The 22,718-nt window shown below is 45.2% G+C and overlaps 1 protein-coding gene across 10 annotated transcripts in view; it reads left to right on the forward strand.

Moving 5' to 3' along the window:
• Atg7 (autophagy related 7) overlaps window positions 1-22,718 on the forward strand; it is a 209,850-nt gene that overhangs the window by 107,464 nt on the left and 79,668 nt on the right. For all 10 annotated transcript variants that reach the window (XM_031382978.1, XM_031382968.1, XM_031382976.1 and 7 more), the window contains one exon: window positions 14,150-14,272. In XM_031382978.1, the coding sequence (XP_031238838.1) occupies window positions 14,150-14,272 (123 nt within the window). The remainder of the gene's footprint in view (window positions 1-14,149; window positions 14,273-22,718) is intronic.

A 22,718-nucleotide genomic window follows, 5' to 3' on the forward strand; every position in this document is an offset into this window, starting at 1 on the left:
GGCAGTCATGCTAGGCTCCTGTCTGTAAGCACACCATAACATCAGTAATAGTGTCAGGCCTTGGGGCTTTCCCCTGAGCTGGATCCCAGTTTAGGCCTGTCACTGGATCTCCTTTCCCTCAGGCTCCTCTCCACTTTTGTTCCTGCAATTCTTTCAGACAGGAACAATTCTGGGTCAGAGGTTTTGACTGTGGGATGGCAACCCGCCTCCCTCCACTTGATGCCCTCTGTCTTTCTACCGGAGGTGGACTCCACAAGTTCCTTCTCCCCACTGTAGGGCATTTCATCTAAGGTCTTTCCCTTTGAGTCCTGAGAGTCTCTCACCTCCCAAATCTCTGGTGCATTCTAGAGGGTCCTCCTACTTTCTACCTTCCAAGGTTGCCTGTTTTGATTCTTTCTGCTGACCTTCAGGGCTTCAGTCCTGTTCCCCTCCAACCCCCAATACCTGATCATGTTCCCCTCTCTCCCTCCCTGTTTCCTTTCCTACCCAGGTCCCTCCCTTCCTCCCCCCATTCAGCAATTGCTTTCTTCTCCCTCCCAAGTGAGATTGAGATATCCTTACTTGGGCCCTTCAGCTTGTTAGCCTTCTTAAGTTCTGTGTCCTGGGAATTCTGTACTTTTTTTTTGGTGGGGGCTAATATCCACTTATTAGTGAGTACATACCATGCATATCCTTTTGGGTCTGAGTTACCTCACTCAGGATGGTATTTTCTAGTTCCATTCATTTGCCTGCAAAACTCATGATGTCCTTGTTTCTTAATAGCTGAATAGTATTCCATTGTGTAAATGAGCCATATTTTCTGTATCCATTCTCCCAGTGAGGGACAACTGCATTATAATAGCTTCTAGCTATTATAAATAAAGCTGCTGTGAACATAGTGGAACATGTGTCCTTGTGTTATGGTGGGGTATCTTTTGGGTATATGCCCAAGAGTGTTATAGCTGGGTCTTCAGGTAGGATTATTTACAGTTTTCTGAGGAACCACCAGATTGATTTCCAAAGTGGTTTTACCAGTTTGCAATCTCACCAACAATGGAGGAGTGTTCCTCTTTCTCCACATCCTCACCTACATGTGCTGTCACCTAAGTTTTCGATCTTAGCTATTCTGATTGGTGTAAGATGGAATCTCAGAGTCATTTTGATTTTGATTTCTCTGATGACTAAGGACTTCTCTGGTTTCTTTAAGTGCTTCTCAGCCATTTGAGAGTCCTTTGTTGTGAATTCTCTGTTTAGTTCTGTACTAAACCCATTTTTTGATTGAGTTGTTTGGTTTCTTGGTGGTTAGCTTCTTGAATTCTTTATATATTTTGGATATTAGCCCTCTATTGGAAGTAGGGTCACAGTCGGTCATCTCACATTTAAAGGCAGCTGATGTTTTGATGTGAAACTTCTCCAGTCCTCTGCATGACCTTGTTGCCCAGTTTCCACATGGAGTGGACAGGAACGAGCACTCTACAGTGACTTTAGAGTCCATGGACTACGTTCTTTTTTTTTTTTTTTAAAGATTTATTTATTATTATATGTAAGTACATTGTAGCTGTCTTCAGACACACAGAAGAGGGTGTCAGATCTCATTATGGATGGTTGTGAGCCGCCATGTGGTTGCTGGGATTTGAACTCAGGACCTTTGGAAGAGGAGTCAGTGCTCTTATCTGCTGAGCCATCTCACCAGCCCCATGGACTACATTCTTGACCTGCTGGCAGCAGCCCAGGCTATGCTCCGATTTTGAACAATTCTTTGCTCCTTTACCTCATATCTGTTCCACTTTGTAGGCCTGGCTTTATGAGTAGGTCTTGCCTGTGTTCAACAGAACATGCAGCCAACTAGGCTCGGATAATAGCTGTGTTTCCTGCTAGCAGTGTGCCCAGCTCAGAGCAGAGAGCTCCCCTGTGCAGTCACTCCATCCATAAAAGTCCTAAGAAACTTCAGGCTTGCCTCACTGTGGAGGCCTCTGCACACAGAACCAGCTGGGTGATTGTCCCTAAGGGAGGAGAGAAAAGAGTCTTATTCAAGTGTTCTTTTAGAATGGGAATGGCAGGCCCTGGCCTTTGGTCACCATACTGGGGCATTGGGCAGGTTACTACTAAACTGTCTATGAGACTGTTATATTTCTTTAATAGTTTTAGATTCAGAGCAAAATTAGGAGAGGAATCCAGAGACATTCCACTTATGTCCCACATGAATACAGCTTCATCGCTTTTGCAGCCCCTGGTATGATTATCCCAGTTGATGACCCCACATTGATACTTATCATTTAAAACCCACAGTTTACATCAAGATTCACTTTTAATGCTGTATATTTTATATGTTTTGGGCAAATACATAATTTGCCCAAATTGAAGGTACAGTGCCAAACAGTACCACCACTGCCCTGTACCACCAATGACCTTTTAAAATATCTTTCTTTTAAACATTTTTTCATGAGTATAGTATATTTGTGTATAGTAAGTATGGTTGAGCACATCTGCTTCGTAGCCCCTGCCCCAGCAATCTTAAGCTCCGTAGCTCTGCCTTTTCTAGAACATCACATTGTGACTAGAGCACATGCCCCTTGTCTTGCTTGTGTACATTTTTCTGCTGTGTAATCTCTGCATCAGACACTTGAAATCTGCTGTGTCTCTTGAGGGCCTAATGGCTCATTTTCTTTCCATGCTGAGTATCACTCCTTGTTTGGATGCATTGGTTGCTTACCCCACTGTTTTGTGCCACTCATTTATCTACTGAAGAGCAGTTTGGAAACAAGTCATTTCTGTTCACGTCTGTGCGTAAGCTTTAGTGTGGCCATGTCTTCTAGGCTCTATTGAGTCAGATGGAAGAGTAACCTTGGTTTTATAAGAAACCGCTAACACTTACCAAAGGACCATGGGTCTCTGTCAACAGTGAGTGACGTTTCTGCCAGTCCAAATCCTTACAGCGTGTCAGCCATCCTGATAGCTGTGCGGCAGTGGCCCATAACTGTTGTAGCTTGCTTTCCTCTGGTGGCAGGTAGTGTGGAGGATCTGTTACTTGCTTACTTACGTCCATGAATCTTCTTCATTTAGCTGTATGTTGGTCTTTGGCCCATTTTTAGTCCTCACGACTTGTAATCTTACACCTGGGCTTGAAGCTTGCTTGCTTGCTTGCTTGCTTGCTTGCTTGCTTGCTTGCTTGCTTGCTTGCTTGCTTGCTTTGCTTATCTGTCTGTCTGTTTGGTAACAGTCCTTCCTCATATGCCATTGGCATTTTCTCCCCATCAGCAGCATGACTTCTCACTCTCTTCATGATTCCTGTTTTCTCTTGGCTGAAAATGTTTACTTTAACAGAAATTAGCTCTCCATCCAGTTCCTCCTCCCATAGATCATATCTTTGGCACCAAGACTGGATTTCTTCATTACCTCTGCTAGCTTTCTAGGTCTGCATTCTACATGCAGGCCTGTGACCCAGTTTGAACTGATGGTGTGCAGAGTTTTTATGTGTGGCTATCCAGCTGTCCGGGTGTCATTTGTTGAGGACTGTTTCACTGTATTCCTTTTATTCCTCTGTCAGGTGACCACATTCTCATGGGTCTGTTTCTGAGCCTTCTGTTCCATCCCACTGGTCCAGTTGTCTGTTCTTTGACCAACCCTACTGTCTTTAATGACTGCAGTTGTACAGTAGATCTTAACCTTGGGTTATGGCAGTCCCCGACACTTCTCCTTTCATGCAGTGTTGGTTCTTCTGGATCCTTCTGCTTCTCTATAAAGACCCGGGACTCTTACCATTGACACCGCTGGGGGTTCCTGGGATCCTGTCAGTTCTATACTATAGATTATGCTGGGCGAGCCAGCATTTGGTGCAGCTCATCTTCCCATCCGCAAACCTAGAGTACTCTCTATTCATTTAGCTCTTCCATTTGTCTCATCAGAGTTACCTGAGACACTGGGTGTGATTGTGCACACTGTAGTTCCAGAACTAAGAAGACTGAGGCAGGAGCATCATGAATTCCAGGCTAGCCCAGGCATGTAGCAAAATCATATCTGTTTATAAGGAAGGAACGGAGGGAGGCAGGGAAGGAATGGGGAGGAATACTGGCAGAGTATTTGTAGAAATTACATTGAAGAAACTTTCTTTTTCTCATTTTTGTCATAAAGAGTTTTTGTCATAAATGGGTGTTTATAAACTACCGATGTGATCGTGTACTTTTTTAGCCTCGTGCTGCAACAGTGGACCTTAAATACTTGGCTGCTAAACCAGCCTTGAAACTGACTGCTTTTATTTACTTCTTCATCTCTTGAGAGAGAGTCTCACTGTGTGGTCCTTGCTAGTCTGGAATTTCTATGAGACCAGGCTTGCTTCACGCTTCAGATAATCCTCCTGCTTCTGCCCCTAGGTCCGGGGTTACAGGCACGTGCCACCACACCTGCTTAGTGTACTGTTAAATGTATGACAATTCTGGGCCTGTTGCTTTTCAAGGAAGGAAGGATCTTAATTATTAGCTCAGTGTTTTTCTTAGTAGAAAGAAGCCAGGTTAGGATTTTGATTTCTTTTAAGCCAGTGGTTCTCAACCTTCCTAATGTTGAGATCTTTTAAGACAGTTCCTCATGTTGTGATGACCCCAACCATAAAATTATCTCATTGCTACTTCATAAATATAATTTTGCTACTGTTATGAGTTGTGATATAAATATGTGATATGCAGGATATCTGATATATGGCCCCATGAAGGTCACAACCCACAGATTGAGAACCACTGTTTTAAGCTTACTTTAGATCTCTCCTTTTTAAGGTTCCCTTGCATGTAGTCTTAGGGGACTGGCCATGTTCTTACTTCTTCACTGGCACATCCTTGTGTCCAGTTTCTTTCTAAGTACTGTTTACATTGTGGAAATTCACACGCACTGGTTGTTTTTGCACTTAGTTCAAAATAGCTTTAATTTCTCTTGGCATCTTGTCCCTGTGTCACATAGATCTGTTTCTCTATCTCAGGGGCTTTGCATTCATCAGTTTTTATTACTCTCAGCTTTCTATTGTGCTTTGACAGAGGCTTTGTGTAGCTGCTTTTTAAAAAGAATTCTATTTTTATTTTTAACCATGCCTATATATAAGTGGGAGCAGGTACTGTGTGCATGCAGTTATCCAAACAGAGAGCATTAGGTTCCTGGAGCTAGGATTACAGGCAGTTATGAGCAGCTCCCATGAACTGGGAACAAGCACGAATATGCCGCGGACCAGGATTTCTTACGGGGGTCTCTTGTTCCGTGGGACGAGGGGTTCTGGCCAGGTGTGCACGGGATTCGGCTTTGATAAACAGACTTGAGGCTTTTACAATCATTGTAAAAGAGAAATGAAAAATCTGACAGCTCAACAGTTGAGGTACATCTGAGGCTATCTGAAACATACTGGGTCTAAAGCAGCAGCTATCTCCTCTGAACTGGTGCTGCATCCCCCGGGCCCAAATGCTCTGGGCCTGGGGGACTGCGAGAGATACATGAATCTGAGTCCTAGCCCATCTAATTTCTAGTGCTTGTCCTGCATGTGAGTCCAAGTCTTTCTTCTCCCAGTCCTTCTGTTAGACTGAAGTCATGTAGGCAAGCGACCCCCACACCAAGGTCAGCAGGGTCTGGTAGCTAGGTGTGAAACAGGAGGAAGAGAGGTGGGGCCCTCCCTGTTGAGGTATTCTTATGCTAATTCTCTGGTTCTTACTGGAGGCAGGCAGAGGGGAATCCTGACCTAACACTTTCAGCTAATGTCCTAGAGTGAGAGAAACCTTTCAATTACTCTCTAGTACTTAAAACATTAAACTAGGATAGTTGGAAACATTGTGTCGGCCTGGAGACAATGCCCAATCTTAACCATTTACAAATCATTACTTGGGGTAGCTTTATGCCTAATTATGAGGCCGTGGTGATGATTGGAAAGACTGATCTGGAACACGTCTGAGTTAGGGGATACCAGCGACTAGTCTGAAATCCAGGAGGCACAGAACTCCTTTTGAAGTTTTATTGCCTCTTATCCTTTATCAGGATTTTATCCCCTATATTTTGGATGTGACTGGAGTAGTGTGCGTAGCACGAATACTTACCTCAAAGGCAGTAAGTATTCGTAGATGGGAAGAAGGTGAATTCTGTGGCTGTTATCAGTTACATGATATCAGTTATATCCAATGGTAGTTAGCAGTTTGAAATCAGATGTGTCCTCGTTAGCTTCCTGGCTGCTGCATAGAGCATAGTTGACATCTCTGGTGCTCACAGTGGCTTTACCTCCTCCCTGTATTGGCTTTCCCCTAGTTATCCCTAGACTCTGATATTTTGGTGGGACTTGGGAAACAATTAAGTCAATAAAGTGGCTGCTGACAAGAAGAAAAACCTGAGTTTGAGTCCCCAATACTCACATAGAAAGCTGGGTATGAGGGTGTGTGCCTGAACCTCTTCCTGTTTGGGGACAGAGACTAGAGGATCCCGAAAGCTTATTGGCTAGCCAGCCCAGCTCAGTCAGTGGGTTTCAGTTTCAGTGAGAAGCACTGTCTGAGAAGAGAAAGGTGGAGACTGAGCAAGGAAAGCCAGCTAGTGTTGTCTGTGAGTTCCCGTGTGCACCAAACCTGCTCCTTTTCTGACCTATGCCATTACACCTCTCCTTAGGCAACCTCTGTTGTTCTCTGCCCCCGGAAAGCCACCATATTGATAATAAACTTGGTGCAGACAGCTGATTGTTATGTATACCACAGCCTAGAACTCCTGGACTTAATTGATCTTCATGCCTCAGCTGGGACTACGAGTGTGCTCCTCCACATCCTACCTTCATAAGCACCTGTACATGAGTACACACACACACACACACACACACACACACACACACAGGGAAGGAGGGAGGCATAGATATTACAGTGCTGGAAACAGAACCCAGAGGTGATAGAGGACTTGTCTCATATGTTTGATGTCTTGAATTCCATTAGTAGCAGGGTAAAATCAAAACCAAAAAAGCAAGAGCCATGCCTCAGTGGAAACTTATGATTTGTGCAGTGTAGAGCTGCTCATTTTATTCGGCAGCTTTGCTTGTTTTGAAGTCATCTCAGAAGCTTATATACTCTTTGAATTTCGTTAACACAGTATATTTTTCTACATTTATTTTTAAGCCACAAGTCTGTAGCTAACCTGGCCGAGAGTGCAGTCCAGTGAATGGATGCTTGCTGACTATGCACAAGGCCTTGGCATCCATCACCAGCAAGCACATCTCTTACATAGCGTGCATAGTATTTGCGTAAACCTGTGCATATATCCTCTACTCTGCTTCAATCACCTGTAAATTTTTCTAAATGTAAAGTATTCTAAATGGTTGTGGACTCTAGTGGACATCACACACACACACACACACACACACACACACACACACACAATGTATTTATTGCAGAGGCAGCTGGGATTTTTTTTTTCCTTTAATATTTGCCATCTGTGATTGTTGAGTTCACAGATGGAGAGCCCAGTGCCAACCAGAGCTAGCACCAGCCTGTTGCAGTTTTTTCCTTTCTTAGCGTGTGTATTATAATTTTATCTTTTCTAATATCTGCCTGTATTAGTTACTATTTTATTGCTGTGAGGAGACACCATGACCAAGACAACTCATAAGCCAAAAGAATTAAATTGGGGACTTGCTTACAGTCTCAAGAGGTTGGTCCCTGGTGATCATGGCAGGGCAACAGCCAGGTGGGAAGGCATGTGCTGGAGAAGTAGCTGAGCGCTCACAACTAATCAGCAAGTTGCAGGCAGTGAGATCGCAAAACTGGACCTGGCACAAGCTTTTGAAATCTCAAAGGCCACCTCCAGTGACACACCTCCTCCAACAAGGTCATGCCTACTCCAGCAAGGCCTCATCTCCTAATTCTGCCCAGATAGCTCCTCTAACTGGGGATGAAACATTCCAACACTTGAACCCATGGGAGCCGTTCTCATTCAAACCACTACACTGCCCTAGCGCCTAACATACCTCACAGCTGCTGCAGAGTGCAGTACTGTACAGTCACGGGGGGTTGGACACCTTATGCTAACACAGTGTCTTAATCCCTCCTTCCTGGCCTGTGTCACTGCTGCCACCCATTTCAGTTACACATGCATAAAGTAGACATGATCATATATGTTGTTATTTGGAACAGATAAAGAATCAGAAAAGTAGGGCAGAAAGGTGGTTCAGTGGGCAAAAGCATTAGGCAGATAAGCCTGACAACCTGGGCTCAATCTCTGTAACCCACAATGCCGGATGCAGGGCTGGAGATGGCTCAGCAGTCAAGAGCATGCACTGCTGAGCAGAAGACCCAAGGCAGAGGCTCACTACACCTAAGTCCAGCTGGGGGGAGGAGGGGTCTGATGCCCCCTCTGACCCCCATAGACACCTGCATTCATGTGTACATATCCACATAGGCAATATATGTAATTTAAAATAAAAATTTTAAAGCCATTGCCGTGTCTTCCTAGGTGCCCTCCCCCCTTCATATTGTTTTCTATGTGTGTTCTCCTCATGTTGACTCAAGCTGCTTCAGCTTCTGGTCTGCTAATCCCAGAATGCTTACCTTGGGTACTTACTGTCTGTTCCAACTGTTTTGGCCTTTAGTTAGCCTTCCTTGTATTTTTATGGCTAGAAATGATGCTCATAAAGAAAAATGTAAACAGGCCTTACTGAAGCAGGGGTAGGCAGAGTAAGGGGAAAGGGGACACCCTCTAGCCCCTGAGCCTTAGGACCGAGAACGGATGTGATGACTGTCTCTTTCCCCCCTGCTGTGGGCTGTCGGCAGGGCAGGTGAATACTCTCCTCTTTACAGGCTGTTAGGATCCGCTCTCTGCCCTGCATGTGTTAAAAGAGTGGCTGCTCTAACTCACCTGCTGGAAGCAGAGTGGGTTTTCTCTGATATTCACTCTGAGAACTAGTTGAGCTCTGGGCTGTAAAACTCACAACACAAACACAAAAGCATGGGGCTTCTTTCCCCTGGAAGGCTTCCCTCTGAGACTTCCAGAGGCTCCTTCTGTCTGTTACAGTGCAGGTATTCCTGCCTGGTGCAGGTTCCCTCTGGCCGTCTGCTTTCTTAAAAATTCTGTTTAGTCTACCTGTGACTTCAATGTATGAAACAGATTTTTGGTTTGTGACCTCAATTAAGTAAGTGTTGTAGAAGTAGGTGCCATATGTAGTTTTGAATCATCGTGTGAAAGGAAATGTAATGCCTAGACAAAAGTGACTTTTAACAAGAGCTTTCCAGAAACTGTACATTTACATTCCCGTTAAAAATATATAAGCTTCTGGTTGGACTGGGGTGTTTGTTTTGTGCTGCCCTTGTTTAAGAATAATAGACAAGGGCTGGAGAGATAGCTCAGTGGTTAAGAGTGTATAGTATTTTTGCTGAGGACCCTGGACTGATTCCCATAAACCACATGAAGCTCAAAACTACCTGTAACAACAGTTTCAGGGGATTCAATTCCCTCTGGCCTCTGTGGACACCTGTCTCATGTGGTGCACATAAATTCATGCAAGGTCACATACATAGAAGGAAGGGAAAGATGGAACAAACAAGGGAAGAGAAGAAGGAAGGAAGGGAAAAAAGGAAGGAAGGAAAGAGAGGAAGGAAGGAAAGAGAGGGAGCAAGGGAAGAACAGGAGAGGAAGGAAGGAAAAAGGAGGAAGAAAGAAAGAAGGAATGAAAGATAGGAAGAAAGGAAGGAAGGAAAAAGAATCCATTCACTTTACATTAGATGAAAGCTATTACATTGGGCCAGCTCAGTTGGGGGATGGTGTCTGTGGTCAAGCCTGATAACCTGAGTTAGGTGCCTGGGTCCCACCCTACATGGTGGAAAGAGAAATCTGACTTCCACAGGCTTTTCTCTGTGTTCTGGCAAACATGCCTGCACATGACTCATACACCAAATAAATAAATAAATAAATAAATGTAATAAAATATTTTTAAAAGAAAAACATTACTTCTTATTATCAGGAGATCAGAGTCCCTATGAAAGCCTTCTCCAGAGTAGCACTGAATTGGAAGGCTTTGGTGCAGGGGGGTGGGGAGGATAGTTTGCTTCAGTGCTTAGCTGTAGACTATGGATTTGATGGAGCAGAGAGCAAGAGTCAGCAAGTCTCAGATGGAGATATGATTCTCCTGGCATTGTCTCTACAAAGACATTCTACCATCTTAGTCCAGAGATGTGTTTCCATTTATGTCATAAATAATAATAACCTACTGTGCAAAATGATTAAGCAAAGGCTCAGATCAGGAAAGGCCAGGCATCATTAGACAAGAGTGAACACTGAGCAGGCAAGTTGGCTCAGGAGTAAAACTGCTTGCCACCAAGCCTGGCAACCTGAGCTCATTTCCAGGGCCCAAATAATGGAAGGAGAGAACTGACTCCCACAAGTTGCCTTCTGACCTTTAAGTGAGCACCTTTATGGCAGATTGGGCTAGAGTGGACAAGGATGTGAGCAGAGGTGGGCGGAGTGAGCAGAAGCAGATGACATGCACCACTGCTTTGTTTAGGAGAATCTTCCCAACCTGTGGGAAACTTGCGTCTTAGGGGTTTGCTGCTCAGCACCCTTGTTAGCTTAAGGGCAGTGCTGTGCCTTGGGTAGGTGCAGGTTACTGTCAGATGCACTTTATCTTCCTCCCTTCCTTTCCTCTTCTGGTTTGTTTTTAAAGTTGTAGCTACATTCCATCCTCTAAGAAGACTAAGGCCCTTCTAGGAGGAGGAAGACCTAATACCTCTCACGAGCTGCTTGGGATCAGCCATTTAACTCACAGCACTGGAGGTCCATGCGTGATTGCACACATCCCAAGAGGATTAAGTTTTTCCACATATTTTCTAGTCAGCACTGTTAAAGCCTCAGAATTAAACTGTCCACCCCGGGTACAGGCTGCCTGTCCTTCGCTTGTCCTTGCTGCCCCTCCTCTGCTCACAGATTTGTACACAGTGATCGTTAGAAACAAAGGCTTAAAGTTCAAGAGTTCAACCCAAGATCCAACAAGAGATCCACTTGCACTAAGTCATCACTAAATAGATCAGACTTATCTATTCTTCTGAGACAGGGATCTGATTTGTGAGGAATCTCATTGAGGGTGAGGGAATCCATATTTATTAAATGATTTCTATTTTTTTGTTGTTGTGTATTTTTTTTTTTTGAGACAACCCTTGCTCGTACTGTAGACCAGGCTGGCTTCAAGCTCAGAGATCCACCTAGAGTGCTAGGATTAAAGGCATAAGCCACCATAGCCCAGCTCTTAAGTGATTTCTAAAACCCATGCATTGGGCTCTAAGCTGCTATGGCTTAGCCAGGCTTTTCCACCCTCCAGGTCTCCAAAGGTGACCTACAGCCTGTGGATCATTTTCTCCCTGCCTGGGCTCTTCTCAGCCCCCTAGTTCAGTTTGAGACAGAGTCTCACTGTGTAGCCCTGGCTAGCCTGTAACTGGCAGTGTACACCAGGTTGGCCTTGAGTACATGGAGATCCCCCTGCCTCTGCTTCTGGGATTAAAGATGTACACCACCACGCCCACCTTTCTCAGCCCCTTCTTGATGCTGTCGGCTCCTAAGTATCTCATATTATTATCCAGCTAGGGGACTCACAGATGTAGCCTCATTCACCTTTTCCCCAAGCCGGCTTGTCCTAAGCAAGCACTTAGCTCAGTGCTTAGCTTAAGAGCAGTGCTTAGCTTACCCAGCATTGCTGAGACACCTTGTCTCCTCTCCCCACCTCCCCTTTCCTCCAGCCCCAGACCCTGACTTGCCCTTGCATCTCTACCCCTTCTTAACTTCCATACTACCTGGGGCAGGGGAGCTGGCCCTGACCACTAAGCCCACCTGCATTTCTTAAGCAGGTTATACTCGTGGCCTGAGGACAGCTTTGTGCAGTATCTGTAGTGTTCCTGAATCTGACCCGTGGCTAGCCACAGGGGACCATGAGGGCAGTTCTGCCAGTGCCCACACAATCAGGAGACCATGTGGGCAGTTCTGCCAGTGCCCACACAATCAGGAGACCATGTGGGCAGTTCTGCCAGTGCCGACACAATCAGGAGACCATGTGGGCAGTTCTGCCAGTGCCGACACAATCCCAGCACTCAGCCTATTTTGAGATTTTTTTTTTCAGATGCAGAACACTGAGACCACTGAAGGAATTGTATGAGCCTGGTCTCCCTCTTTTTTATCCTCCCTCATTTAACACACCACCACATACACGGTCTGGATATTGGCTTTGTTTAATATATTGCTCTATCTTGGAAATCAATTTGTACCAGTTGTTCAGAGCCATATGTGTTTTATAATAAGTTACAGGATATGCCACTGATTGTAAACACAGCATAATATGGCTGCACAGCCCCTGTCAGATAGCTGCTTTCAAGGTTCTCTGTCGCAGTGGTTCAGTGAGCACTCTTACATCAGTGTGCATGCTACCGACAGCTGCCTGGAAACTTTCACAAGTAAAATTGCTGAATTGTGCTATTTATGCTTTTCCAAAAGGAGAATTTTTGAAATTCTATTCCTTGAGTTACTGCTTCTCCAGTGTCTGTTCACATGTCCACCGACTCCTGGACACGTCCTCAGTTTCACAGTACTCTGCCTATCTCTTCTGGGTTCGAGAACTTTCCAGGCCCTTCAGCTCACTGCCTACCCTTCAGTTGACAGCTACTGTGATCACTGGGTATGACAGTCATATGTTTTGCTCTGAGAGCTTTTCTTCTCTGTCAAGGGGACTGGCCTGTCATCTTGTGGCCTTTTATGTGAAGGTTGGCATGCTTATGGGGATCCTGACATGCCTTAACTACTCAGATGGACTCTCACAACAGGTAGTTTATGTACCCAGCACCCAGACATTGTTAACACCGTGGACCACCCTGAACAGCCATCTTCTAAGTACAGTCTCTACATAGGTCCACCTAAATCTTGAATTATAAAACCCTAGATTAATTTTACCAGTTTTTATTTTTAACTTTGTCTAAAGGTAATTGTGACCTGAGTACAGGTTCTTCCTTCTATAATGTTTGACATGTGTAATTTTAATTCCTATTGCCATATAATATTCCATTCATTTCATCATCCATTCTGAATAGTCACTTAAATGACTCTAGCTTGGCTATCATGAAGAGTGTTGCCAGGAACCCTTGTTTCTGCATGCTTATGCTCCTGTGCATCTTTGTTTATATATCTAAGGGTCTCTGAGTCCTAGGGTGCATAAGGACTCAGCTTCTAGATGGTCTCCTCTGATACTGGATGGAGTCTCAAGTGTCCCATGTCCTGACTTTGTAACTCCTTTGGTGAGTCTTTAATCACAGGATGCTGAGCATATTCTTGTGTCGATTGTCCTTGTGTGTGGCGCTCCTGCTGACATTTGCAGTTCCATTTCTACCAGTTGTGTTTTAACATGCTCTTTTGCTAGCTGGGATGTCAGATTTCTAACAGACCATTTTGTTCTGCCCACTCCCTTGATTACTTTCCATTTCTCCTTGGATCTTCCCCTCATCTGTTATTTATTTTGTAACAAGTGAGTCTTGGGCCCAGTAGCTTGAGTCTTGTAGAACATTCAGTGAACTTGCATGAAACTTACTTTATTGGAAAAGTTGGCATCTACACAGATGTCCTGACTCTCCCAAGCAGATGCTAAGAGTGAATACTCAGTCCTCCTGTATTCTTTCCTACAGAGAGTTTTAAAGAGAGAGAATGGGGATGTGTGTCTCTCTGTGTGTGGCCATCTGCCATGTCTTTATGTGAGTACAGAGGTATCAGGTTGCCTGAAGCTAGAGTTACAGCCAGTTTTGAGCCACCTCATGGTGGGTACTGGAAGCTGAACCCAGGTCCTCTGCAAGAGCAGCCGTCGCTTAGTCACTAGGCTCTCTCCAGCTTGGCAGATAGCACGTTTACCCTATGTTTTATCACATTCATTCATTTACATATAGTTGTGTGTGGTGTGTATGAACATGTGTGCATATGTAAGTGTGTGCATGTGCCAAGGAGTGCATATTGGAGGTCAGAGGACAAGTTGTGGGTGTCAATTACTTCTACTCTATGGGTCCTGGGGATCGAACTTGGGTCATCAGGCTTGGTGGTTGGTGCCTTTGCCTGCTGAGCCATCTCTCTGTGTCTAGCAAGTGCTTGTTAGAAATCAGAACCTTTGAATGTGTATCTACCAGCATAGTGCATCCCCCTTTCTAAAAGCCCCAATGTTTTGCAGGTTCTTGATCAATATGAGCGAGAAGGATTCACCTTTCTAGCGAAGGTATTTAACTCCTCACATTCCTTCTTAGAAGATTTGACCGGTCTAACACTGCTCCATCAAGAGACCCAAGCTGCTGAGGTAAGAACACTTCCGCTTCTGTCCTGAGGATTGAGGCTTAAAGCCTGCCTGACTCTCACCTTTGTGAAAGAGAATAAGGAGATTGACTTTTTTTTTTTTTTTTTGAGAGCAGGGAGCACCCTGGTGTGCTTAAGTGTCTGCCCAAAGCACCAAGCCAAGGCAGAGCAAGTCCAACTGCTGATTTCCTAGCATTCCTTGTGTTTCTGGAGGATGTGTTTGAGTATTGCTGTTGGTAAACAGTCTCCCTATAAAGGCTCTGTCAAACACAAGTCATTGAGGAACCTGGACTCTGGGTTGTGTCATCAGAGAAAACATGGCTGGCTTGTTGATAGTCTAGTCAATCGTAGGTGCTAACATTGGTCTGCTGTGAAATGTCCCTGTCTGGCTTGGGAGCTGTGCAGGTCCCCACCCTGAATGTGGGACAGCCACAGGCTGAGAGTGAAAATAGGTTCTCACAGTGAACTTGCTTTTTCCCTTGAAGAGGTCATGAGGTGAATTGAACCCTCAAGGCACTGCCATGGCTGTGCAGGGAAGCCCTCGCCACCCATATTCTGAACACTTGTTTCAATCTCAGACATGGCTACAGAGCCATAAGTCTTGATCATTTATAGTCATCCCAGGGATTGTGTGTCTACACTACATAGGAGACCCCAAGTAGTCAGGGAGTGGCTGAACTGGACCAGTCCCTGCCAGCCAGTGGAATAAGGGCTGCTGTTTGGAGGGATGCGATGAGCTTTGAGTGGGAGAAACCTTTGGAAAAACCAGAGCACAGCTGCTTGGACTTGTGATCAGGTTGGGGTGATTTTCAGGCACACCCAGGAAACAAGGCTGTCCTCTAGCACTTGCTTAGAACTGGAGGTGTTTTATCTTTAACTTGCTCAGATGCAGGGTCATTAAGCAGAAGCGGTCTTTCACTGGTGTCTTAGAACCTGGAGAGTCCCTCATCTTCAGAGTTAGGAAGGAAATAACCATCTCTGGAGAACTCTGAGAGACAAAACTGTCCCCTAGACCTCAGACTGGGCCCCAGGCAGGTTTCAGGTTATGCTGGTGGCATCTGCCATTGCCTGGAGTGCATGAGGAGGAAGCTGCAGGTCTTTACAGCCCTGAGACCACTGACAAGATGGCAGAAGGGGTTTTCCAGGTCATCCAGAAGAGCAGAGACACAGACAAGATGTCAGGGCAGTTATTCTGTGGTTTAATAGCTCAGCTGGCCATGTCCTTCTCAAAGACCCAGAGAAAGAGGTTCCAGTGAGCCTCGGTAACAGTAGGCTGTGGGCAGGAGAGCAGGGCCTCATCTGCGAGCCTGAGTGGGTTTCTTGTTTGTTTGCTTGTTTGTTGTTTTAGGTTCTTCATTAAGTTAGCTCTGGGGTCTTAAATGCCCCATAACATTGGAGGTGAAAGATAATACGTCAGTTAGCCTCTGACCCAGATGTGGCTTACAGCTGTGGTATTTTGGAGCTTGCCCTGTGTTAAACTTTGAAGATGCCAGAATTTTAAAATTATGATTTTTTTTCCCATTAAAGTCTGAAATTCCTCATTTTCTGCTTCTTTGAAAAATTGAAAAAATCTAGCAACTACAGGTACATGCTTCTTGACTTGAGGGAGCCAAACAAACAACATGTTGGATGCTGGCTTTGAAGGCATAAAACGAGTAATGTGCTGAGGCTGTAGCTCAGTGCTAGAGTGCTTCCGAGCACTCGAAAGACCCTGGCTGCAGTGCCAGCACCACATCAGGAACGTCTAATAGAAACGCAGTCATACCTGTCACATGGCTCGAATTTCCTCTCCTGGAGACAGACACAGCTGTTGTTTCCTCATCTTTCAGCCATGTTCTGGGTTTCTTTCATGTTCTGCAGTTGACAGCCTTCCTGGGAGTTTGGATCTGTAACCCTTGACTTGCCAAAGCTCTAAATAGAAGCTTTAAAAGAAAAGCAAAAATAGTGTCCTTGCTAGAGGACCTGATAATAGGAAAAATCATTGTCACTTGTGTGTAGATTCAGGACAGTGAGAAGAACATGTGTGTGAGAGAGTAAATGTGTGTGGTAGAGAACCGCTGGAGATATAGCTTACTAGTGGAGCGCTTTCCGAGCATATGGAAGCCAGCCTCACTTCCTCAGGATAAGGAAGATCAAGGTCACTCTCAGCTATACCATGAATTCAGGACCAACCTGCACTACATCTTATCTCAAACACAAAACAAAACAAAGCCAAAAAAAATCTATTTATGTAAATAGAGTATTTTGATTTTTATACTTATTTTTGGTGCTCAGTATGAAAACTTGAACATCTGTATTTTTTAAACACAATCTCATAAAGATGATGATCACGTCCCTTTTGGATGAACTGTTTTCATGGGCTTGGTGTTTGCAAAAGACTCATCAAAGTAATATGTATTATTTCATCATATATGTTGTCTATAAAAAGTTTTCATTTTTTTGTGATGCTGAAGCTCAGAACCATGTGTATGCATGCCTGATTATGTGTGTGTGTGAGATTTAAAAATTACTAAACGTGTTCTGAAAGTCTGATGCTAGCACCGTGTTGGTTATTAGAGTAGGGATTAATGAAACAGCAATGCTCATGGGCTCATGTCCACTGTGAGGAGCAAAGGTATTGACAATGAGCTGAGGTGCCATCAAAAATGTTTAGTCATGCCGGGCAGTGGTGGTGCATGCCTTTAATCCCAGCACTTGGGAGAGAGAGGCAGGCAGATTTCTGAGTTCGAGGCCAGCCTGGTCTACAGAGTGAGTTCCAAGACATCCAGGGCTATACGGAGAAACCCTGTCTTGAAAAAACAAAACAAACAAACAAAAATTTCGTCATATGTATGCAGTAAGTTCCAGGACTCAGAGAGTCAGGATGTAAAAACGCCTTTTAGAAAGACAACCATCATTCCCTTTAGCCCTTTAGGGTTTTGTTTTGTTTTGTTGGTTTTTGTTATTTTTTAAGATTTATTTATTTTATATATGTGAGTACACTGTCACTATCTTCAGACACACCAGAAGTGGGCATTGGATGCCATTACAGATAGTTGTGAGCCACCATATGGTTGCTGGGAATTGAACTCAGGACCTCTGGAAGAGCAAGGATGAGAAACTGTTTTTATAAACAAAAGCTAGATTTGGCCATTTGAAAAGCTGGGGAGGAGAACACCAATGCCCTGAGCCTTCCCAAGTTACAGAGCACATGACAGCCACAGAGTTCATCCCAGCTCGCCTGTAGAATTCTGCCATTTATAGTTTTCCCTGAGTGCTCTTCCCACTGCCCCCCTTTCTCTGCCCTTCTAGCACTAATCTCTGGAAAGCTCTGAATTCTTTCAGCACCTGTGTCTCCTTCCAGTACTGCTCACTAGAGAATGAACGGTGCCCAGTTGAACCTGCTGGAGACCACATGTCCACTGTTCCCACAGAAAGAGCCACGGTGACAAACAAAGATACAGGAAAGCAGGGCCATTCTGTGTTCACTGAGATCGAACATGGTAACCCTAGTTTTGTCACCCAACACCCTCCTTCCACTGCCCCATATCCTAACAGACGGCAGTGAGTCCATTCAGGGTCACTGTTGCCCTATCCTGCTGCAGAGACCAGCGGGCAACTTGGAAGGTGTACTTAAGGATCATGGTGCAGATGGAGCTTGGGGGCCAGCCCTGGAAAGATGCCTTGATTTTAGTAGTAATGTTTTTCTGGTAACAATGAGGGACAGGGACTGATATCATTGGGAATGAGGCTTGAAGGTAAAGTAACAGAACCAGTGAACTAGCATGGCAGAGAACAGAAAGTTACCCTGTTTGTCACAGTGAATGGAGGCTGCAGAGCTGGGTTACAGTTTTTGTTTTGTTCTGTTTTGTTTTTTATATACAGGGTCTTCCTCTGTAGCCCTGGATGGCTTAAAACTGCTTGGAACCAAGGCTTAGTTTATATACATCTAATATCACAGAGATCTGCCTGCCTCTGCCACCCAAGTGGCAAACCAAATGTTCTTATGTGGAATATGTATGGAGGGTTAATTTTATTTCACACTAAAAAAGTTTAAAGAACTTAGGAAAGGCCATTTGCCTTGGCTTGTGTTTTATCTGGGGGCCTTGGACAGACACCCACATTCTTTGAATCCCATCCAGGTGTCAAATGGTGCTTTCATTTTGCCCATGGGATGTTAGAAGTCCCCACAGAGCAAAGGCCCCACTTAGCTTCCTGCATTCTTAAAACATGGCCATATATGGAGGATGCTTTCATACTTTACCTTTGAGGCCCAACTTCCTGAGAGTAGAACTGGTCCATGGAGACTGGCCTTGACTCTCTGGTCCTTCCTCTAGCCTCTTAGCAACCTAAGGAAATGGAAGTTGCAAGTTGATGGAGCATACCATGTTCCAGTCACAGATCTGCTGGGGAGCTCCTGGAGCGTTGCTCTAATTGCTAGATTTCCTAAGGAAAGTCTCAATCTGACTCAAGCATGCAGATGCATTAGTCTTGTTTTATGAAACTGGCTCAAGTCAGCCTCTGGGGCTATTTCTCATTCTGGGACAAAATATCAGTTTCCATGTTTGTATTTTATTCCAGCTGTGGGTTCAGCATCGTGCTCTGAGAAACACCAAGATATATTTTTCTACTCCGTCTAACTAAAGTAAAAAGGATGACTCCTAAGGGAGCTGATGAAACAAGCTGTCTTAGTCCATCCCTGAGTGATTGAAATTCCCAGATCCCAGAGCCAGAAACCAGCCATTCTCCTGCCTCTAGCATTAACTTGAGGCTGTCTGCCCCTCACTCAGGCCTCTTGGCAACACAGGACAGTCGCACTGTGGGTGATGTCAGCATTGTCCGTCCTCAGCGTTGTGTTCACGGCATTTATGTCCTCGGGTTTTGGTGAAGCAGCATGCTTCTTGCAGATTCATGAGTTAATTAGCGATAACGGGGGAGGAAAGTTGAACACCAACTGTTAACACAGGCTGTACAGCCCCTTGCAGGCTGGCAGCCACAAGGAGTTGAGATTCAAACTCTTAACTCATTGGGCTGCAGAATTCTAGAAGGTGGAATGTCTGTTGTCCTCACAGCAAAAGTCACAGGAGAAACATGGCAGCCGTATGGTGTGACTTCATGGGCAGAAAGCCTTCCTGTCCTGCTCAGTCAGCCACGCTGTTAACAAGTGTTTCTACCCGGCCTTTGCACTTACCCCAAGTTTCTGGCCCTTCGCCCTCACAGCTGGTTTTGATTTGGTTTCTGTGGAATAGTTTTTTGTTTTGTTTTGTATTTAACAACAGTCAGATATTTATGTACAGCTTCATCAAGAGCCTCTGATGACAAATATGCCTTTGGAAGCCAGGGGAAGCTGTGGGAAACCCCCGTGTCAGCACTCAGACCTGTTTGCAATGGAGAGGGTTCACTATGGGAACTCATGAGCTTGTTCAAGGGAACACCTAGCTCTGTCTTCCCAGAGTCCTCTGCTAGCCCGTCTCCCCTGGTCTGTCCTGGGATGGTGCCCTGCACTGATTTTTCCTTATGAAGCAATCCCTCAAGGTCAGCCTTGGCCCTCTCTCCTGAGTGAGGGGAGGAGAGGCAGAAACTGCAGGCACAGAGCCATTTGCTGCTTAGCTTGGAAACTGGAGTCTGTCTTTTGAAATCCAGTTTGGCAGCATCCCATTGAGAACTCGCTGTATAAAGTGTGTCCCTTTTATTTGCTGTCAGAGTTATCTGTAGAAATTTGAGATGTTTATATATGTGGGCATTAGGGATGGTCCTGTTGAAGAGTAGACGGCAAAGTCTGAGTGGAATCCTACCTTCCAGAGAGGAGGCTGGGTGGTACAATCTGCTTAGAGGCCATGGGAAAGAGAAAGCAGGGAGCCACATGCTACACACAGACAAGACAGCTGAGCAATGGAAGAGAGGCACTAGTGCTCCTTAAACCATGGGAATGCAATCCTCTTTAAATCATGAGACTTGAGTCCTCTCTCAACCATGAAATTCAAGTCCAAAAGACATAAAACCATAAAGACTTCAAGATATTACAGTAACCTAAAAAATATTTTTTTAAAACTGAATCAGTCATGTCAGACAGGAATTGTATCTGGGCTTGTCTGACTGGATCTTCAACTTTGGTTGGCAGTTGTACATATCTTTAAATCATGAAAACATTAAACTAAATGGATGCATTTTGAGTTGGAAGGGCTTTTCAAGACAGACTGTGTGAGCCAGAAGGTGGAAACTGAGTGAATTCCTAGAACTAGGTAGCACCCAGGCCAGGCACAGCTGCCCAGACTTCCTGACTCAGCGGTGCGGGGCCCCTGGAGGTGTCCTTGCAGCCTGGCCTGGCCTTGGTTTTCTAGGGGCTATATTTTCACAGCTGATCCTTCTCATTTGCAAGCAAAACATCTGCCTCGTGTTGAATTTGGGGGGATTCCATATTTCAAGACTGTAAAATTAAATAGACGTGTAGTTCTGAGATTGCAGGTCTGAGTCTTGTGCCTTCTCGGTTGTCCGTGGGCCTCAGAGGAGAAGGGCAGCAGCGAAGGTGTATGCCTGTTACTCCAGTATCCTCAGGGTCTCAGCTAGTGTTCCTCAGGTCTGCCCAGCTTGTGGTTCTGTGGAAGCAGAGAGGTTCCGTCCATGGGACAGTGCCCTGGTGCTGTGGGAGGGAGGATGTGAGCAGGACAGGGCTTGTGGCTGTAGGGACAGAGTTGGCATATGCTTCTTGTATTTCTGTGGAATCTCAGGTTCTCATGCCAGAGGGGGCTCCAGGCAGGAGCAAACATTGGTTCTTAGAGGTGAGAACTCTGGGTGCAGGAGTGCAGGAAAAGCAAAGCAGGGGTTCCTGTGTGCTGTGGCAGTAGGGCCCCTGAGACCATGCTATAGCCACCAGCACACTTCTCTCCTGGATATGCCTGCAGCCACCTTATGAGGAAGAAGTACCCATTTTATAGAAGAAGCTGTAGAGGACAGAGGAATAAACAGATACACTGCTGACATGCTTTTGAACTTCACTGTAAAGCCTCCATGCACATGGTAAGGGTTGCAGTACACATCACGGTCTGGGAGCAGAGAACATGGAGAGCAGCTGACTTACAGGGAGTCTCTGCTTTCATACGGAGCCTACAAGTTTCCACACACAGAGCACTTTGCCCGTCTCTCACAGACACATTCTCTGGTAGCTTGTGTATTAGTCAGGGTTCTCTAGAATCACAGAACTTATGGAATGTCTCTATAGATTAAGGGAAATTATTGGAATGACTTAGAATCGCAGTTCAACTACTGCAACAATGAGCAGCTGTGAATGGGAAGTCTAAGAATCCCATAGCTGCTCAGTCCCACGAGGCTAGGTGTTTCAGCTGCTCTTCTGTAGAAGTAGGTTCCAACAGATGTGCTGGCAGGCAAAGAAGAAAACCTTTCTTCTTCCATTGTCCTTATGTAGGCCTCCAGCAGAAGGTATGGCCCAGATTAAAGGTGTGCACCACCATGCCTGGACCTAAGCTGCTCTGTCCCAGGCTGGCCTTGTACTCAGAGATCTGCTCGCCTCTGTCTCCTGGGATTGAAGGTCTTTATCACCTTGCCTGGGCCCAAGCTTTTCATGACTACTGTGTTTCAAGATCTGGATCAAAAGCCCGTGTCTTCCAGCCTCAGGATCTGGGTCACAGGTGTGCCCTCCATTACTGGATTGTAGCTCATTCCAGATATAGTCAAGTTAACAATTGGGGATAACCATCACAGCCTGTCTCTTTGTGCTGTGGCATCTGCCACATCACCGTGCCTTCTTACTCTTCCACTGGCTTCTGAGAAAAATCCAAGGATCCCTGAGAGGTTTTCCTCGCCAGTGAACTCATGACTCATCTGGAATTACCCCCTGGAGGAGAGTGGGTCTGGGAGCTTCCTTTCTGGGCTTCCATCTTCCCTAAACTGGAAAGGAAATCAAGAGCTGGTCACCACTTGCAGTTACAAAGCTGTGTGGTTTTTTTTAAAAAAAAATGTTAACAAGCTAGAAATAGGTAAAAGGTTTTTGTTGTTAGTCTGTGTGCTGGGCATAGAACCCAAGGCCTCACGCCTGCTGGGCACGTGCTCTGCCGCAAGTCCAGTTTGCAACCCCTTGTTTTGTTTTAGTATTTGTGTTTATCTTACCTTGAGCCTCCTTGGAAGAGACCCCACCTGGTTCTGTTTGGCATTTTAGTAAAAGGAAAGAAACTTGACTTCGTAAAGAGTTTTCAGAAATAGTTGATATTCATAAAGGATTACACACATAAAACATTTGTATTGTTTGTCAGACTTGAGCTGCAAGCATTGATTTCTGAAAGCATCAGTTCAGAACCAAGCTAGTAGTGCCCAGATACCTGTTGGCACACTCTCACTCTGTCCCTCTCCATTCCCTCCTCTTTCTTTAGTCAGTGACCTGTGGAAATAGATACCAATCTATGATAGCTGGTATAGCCAGGGCTACACAGAGAAACCCTGTCTTGAAAAACCAAAAA

Source organism: Mastomys coucha, unplaced genomic scaffold (assembly GCF_008632895.1).
Source record: "Mastomys coucha isolate ucsf_1 unplaced genomic scaffold, UCSF_Mcou_1 pScaffold20, whole genome shotgun sequence".
NCBI lineage: Eukaryota > Metazoa > Chordata > Mammalia > Rodentia > Muridae > Mastomys > Mastomys coucha.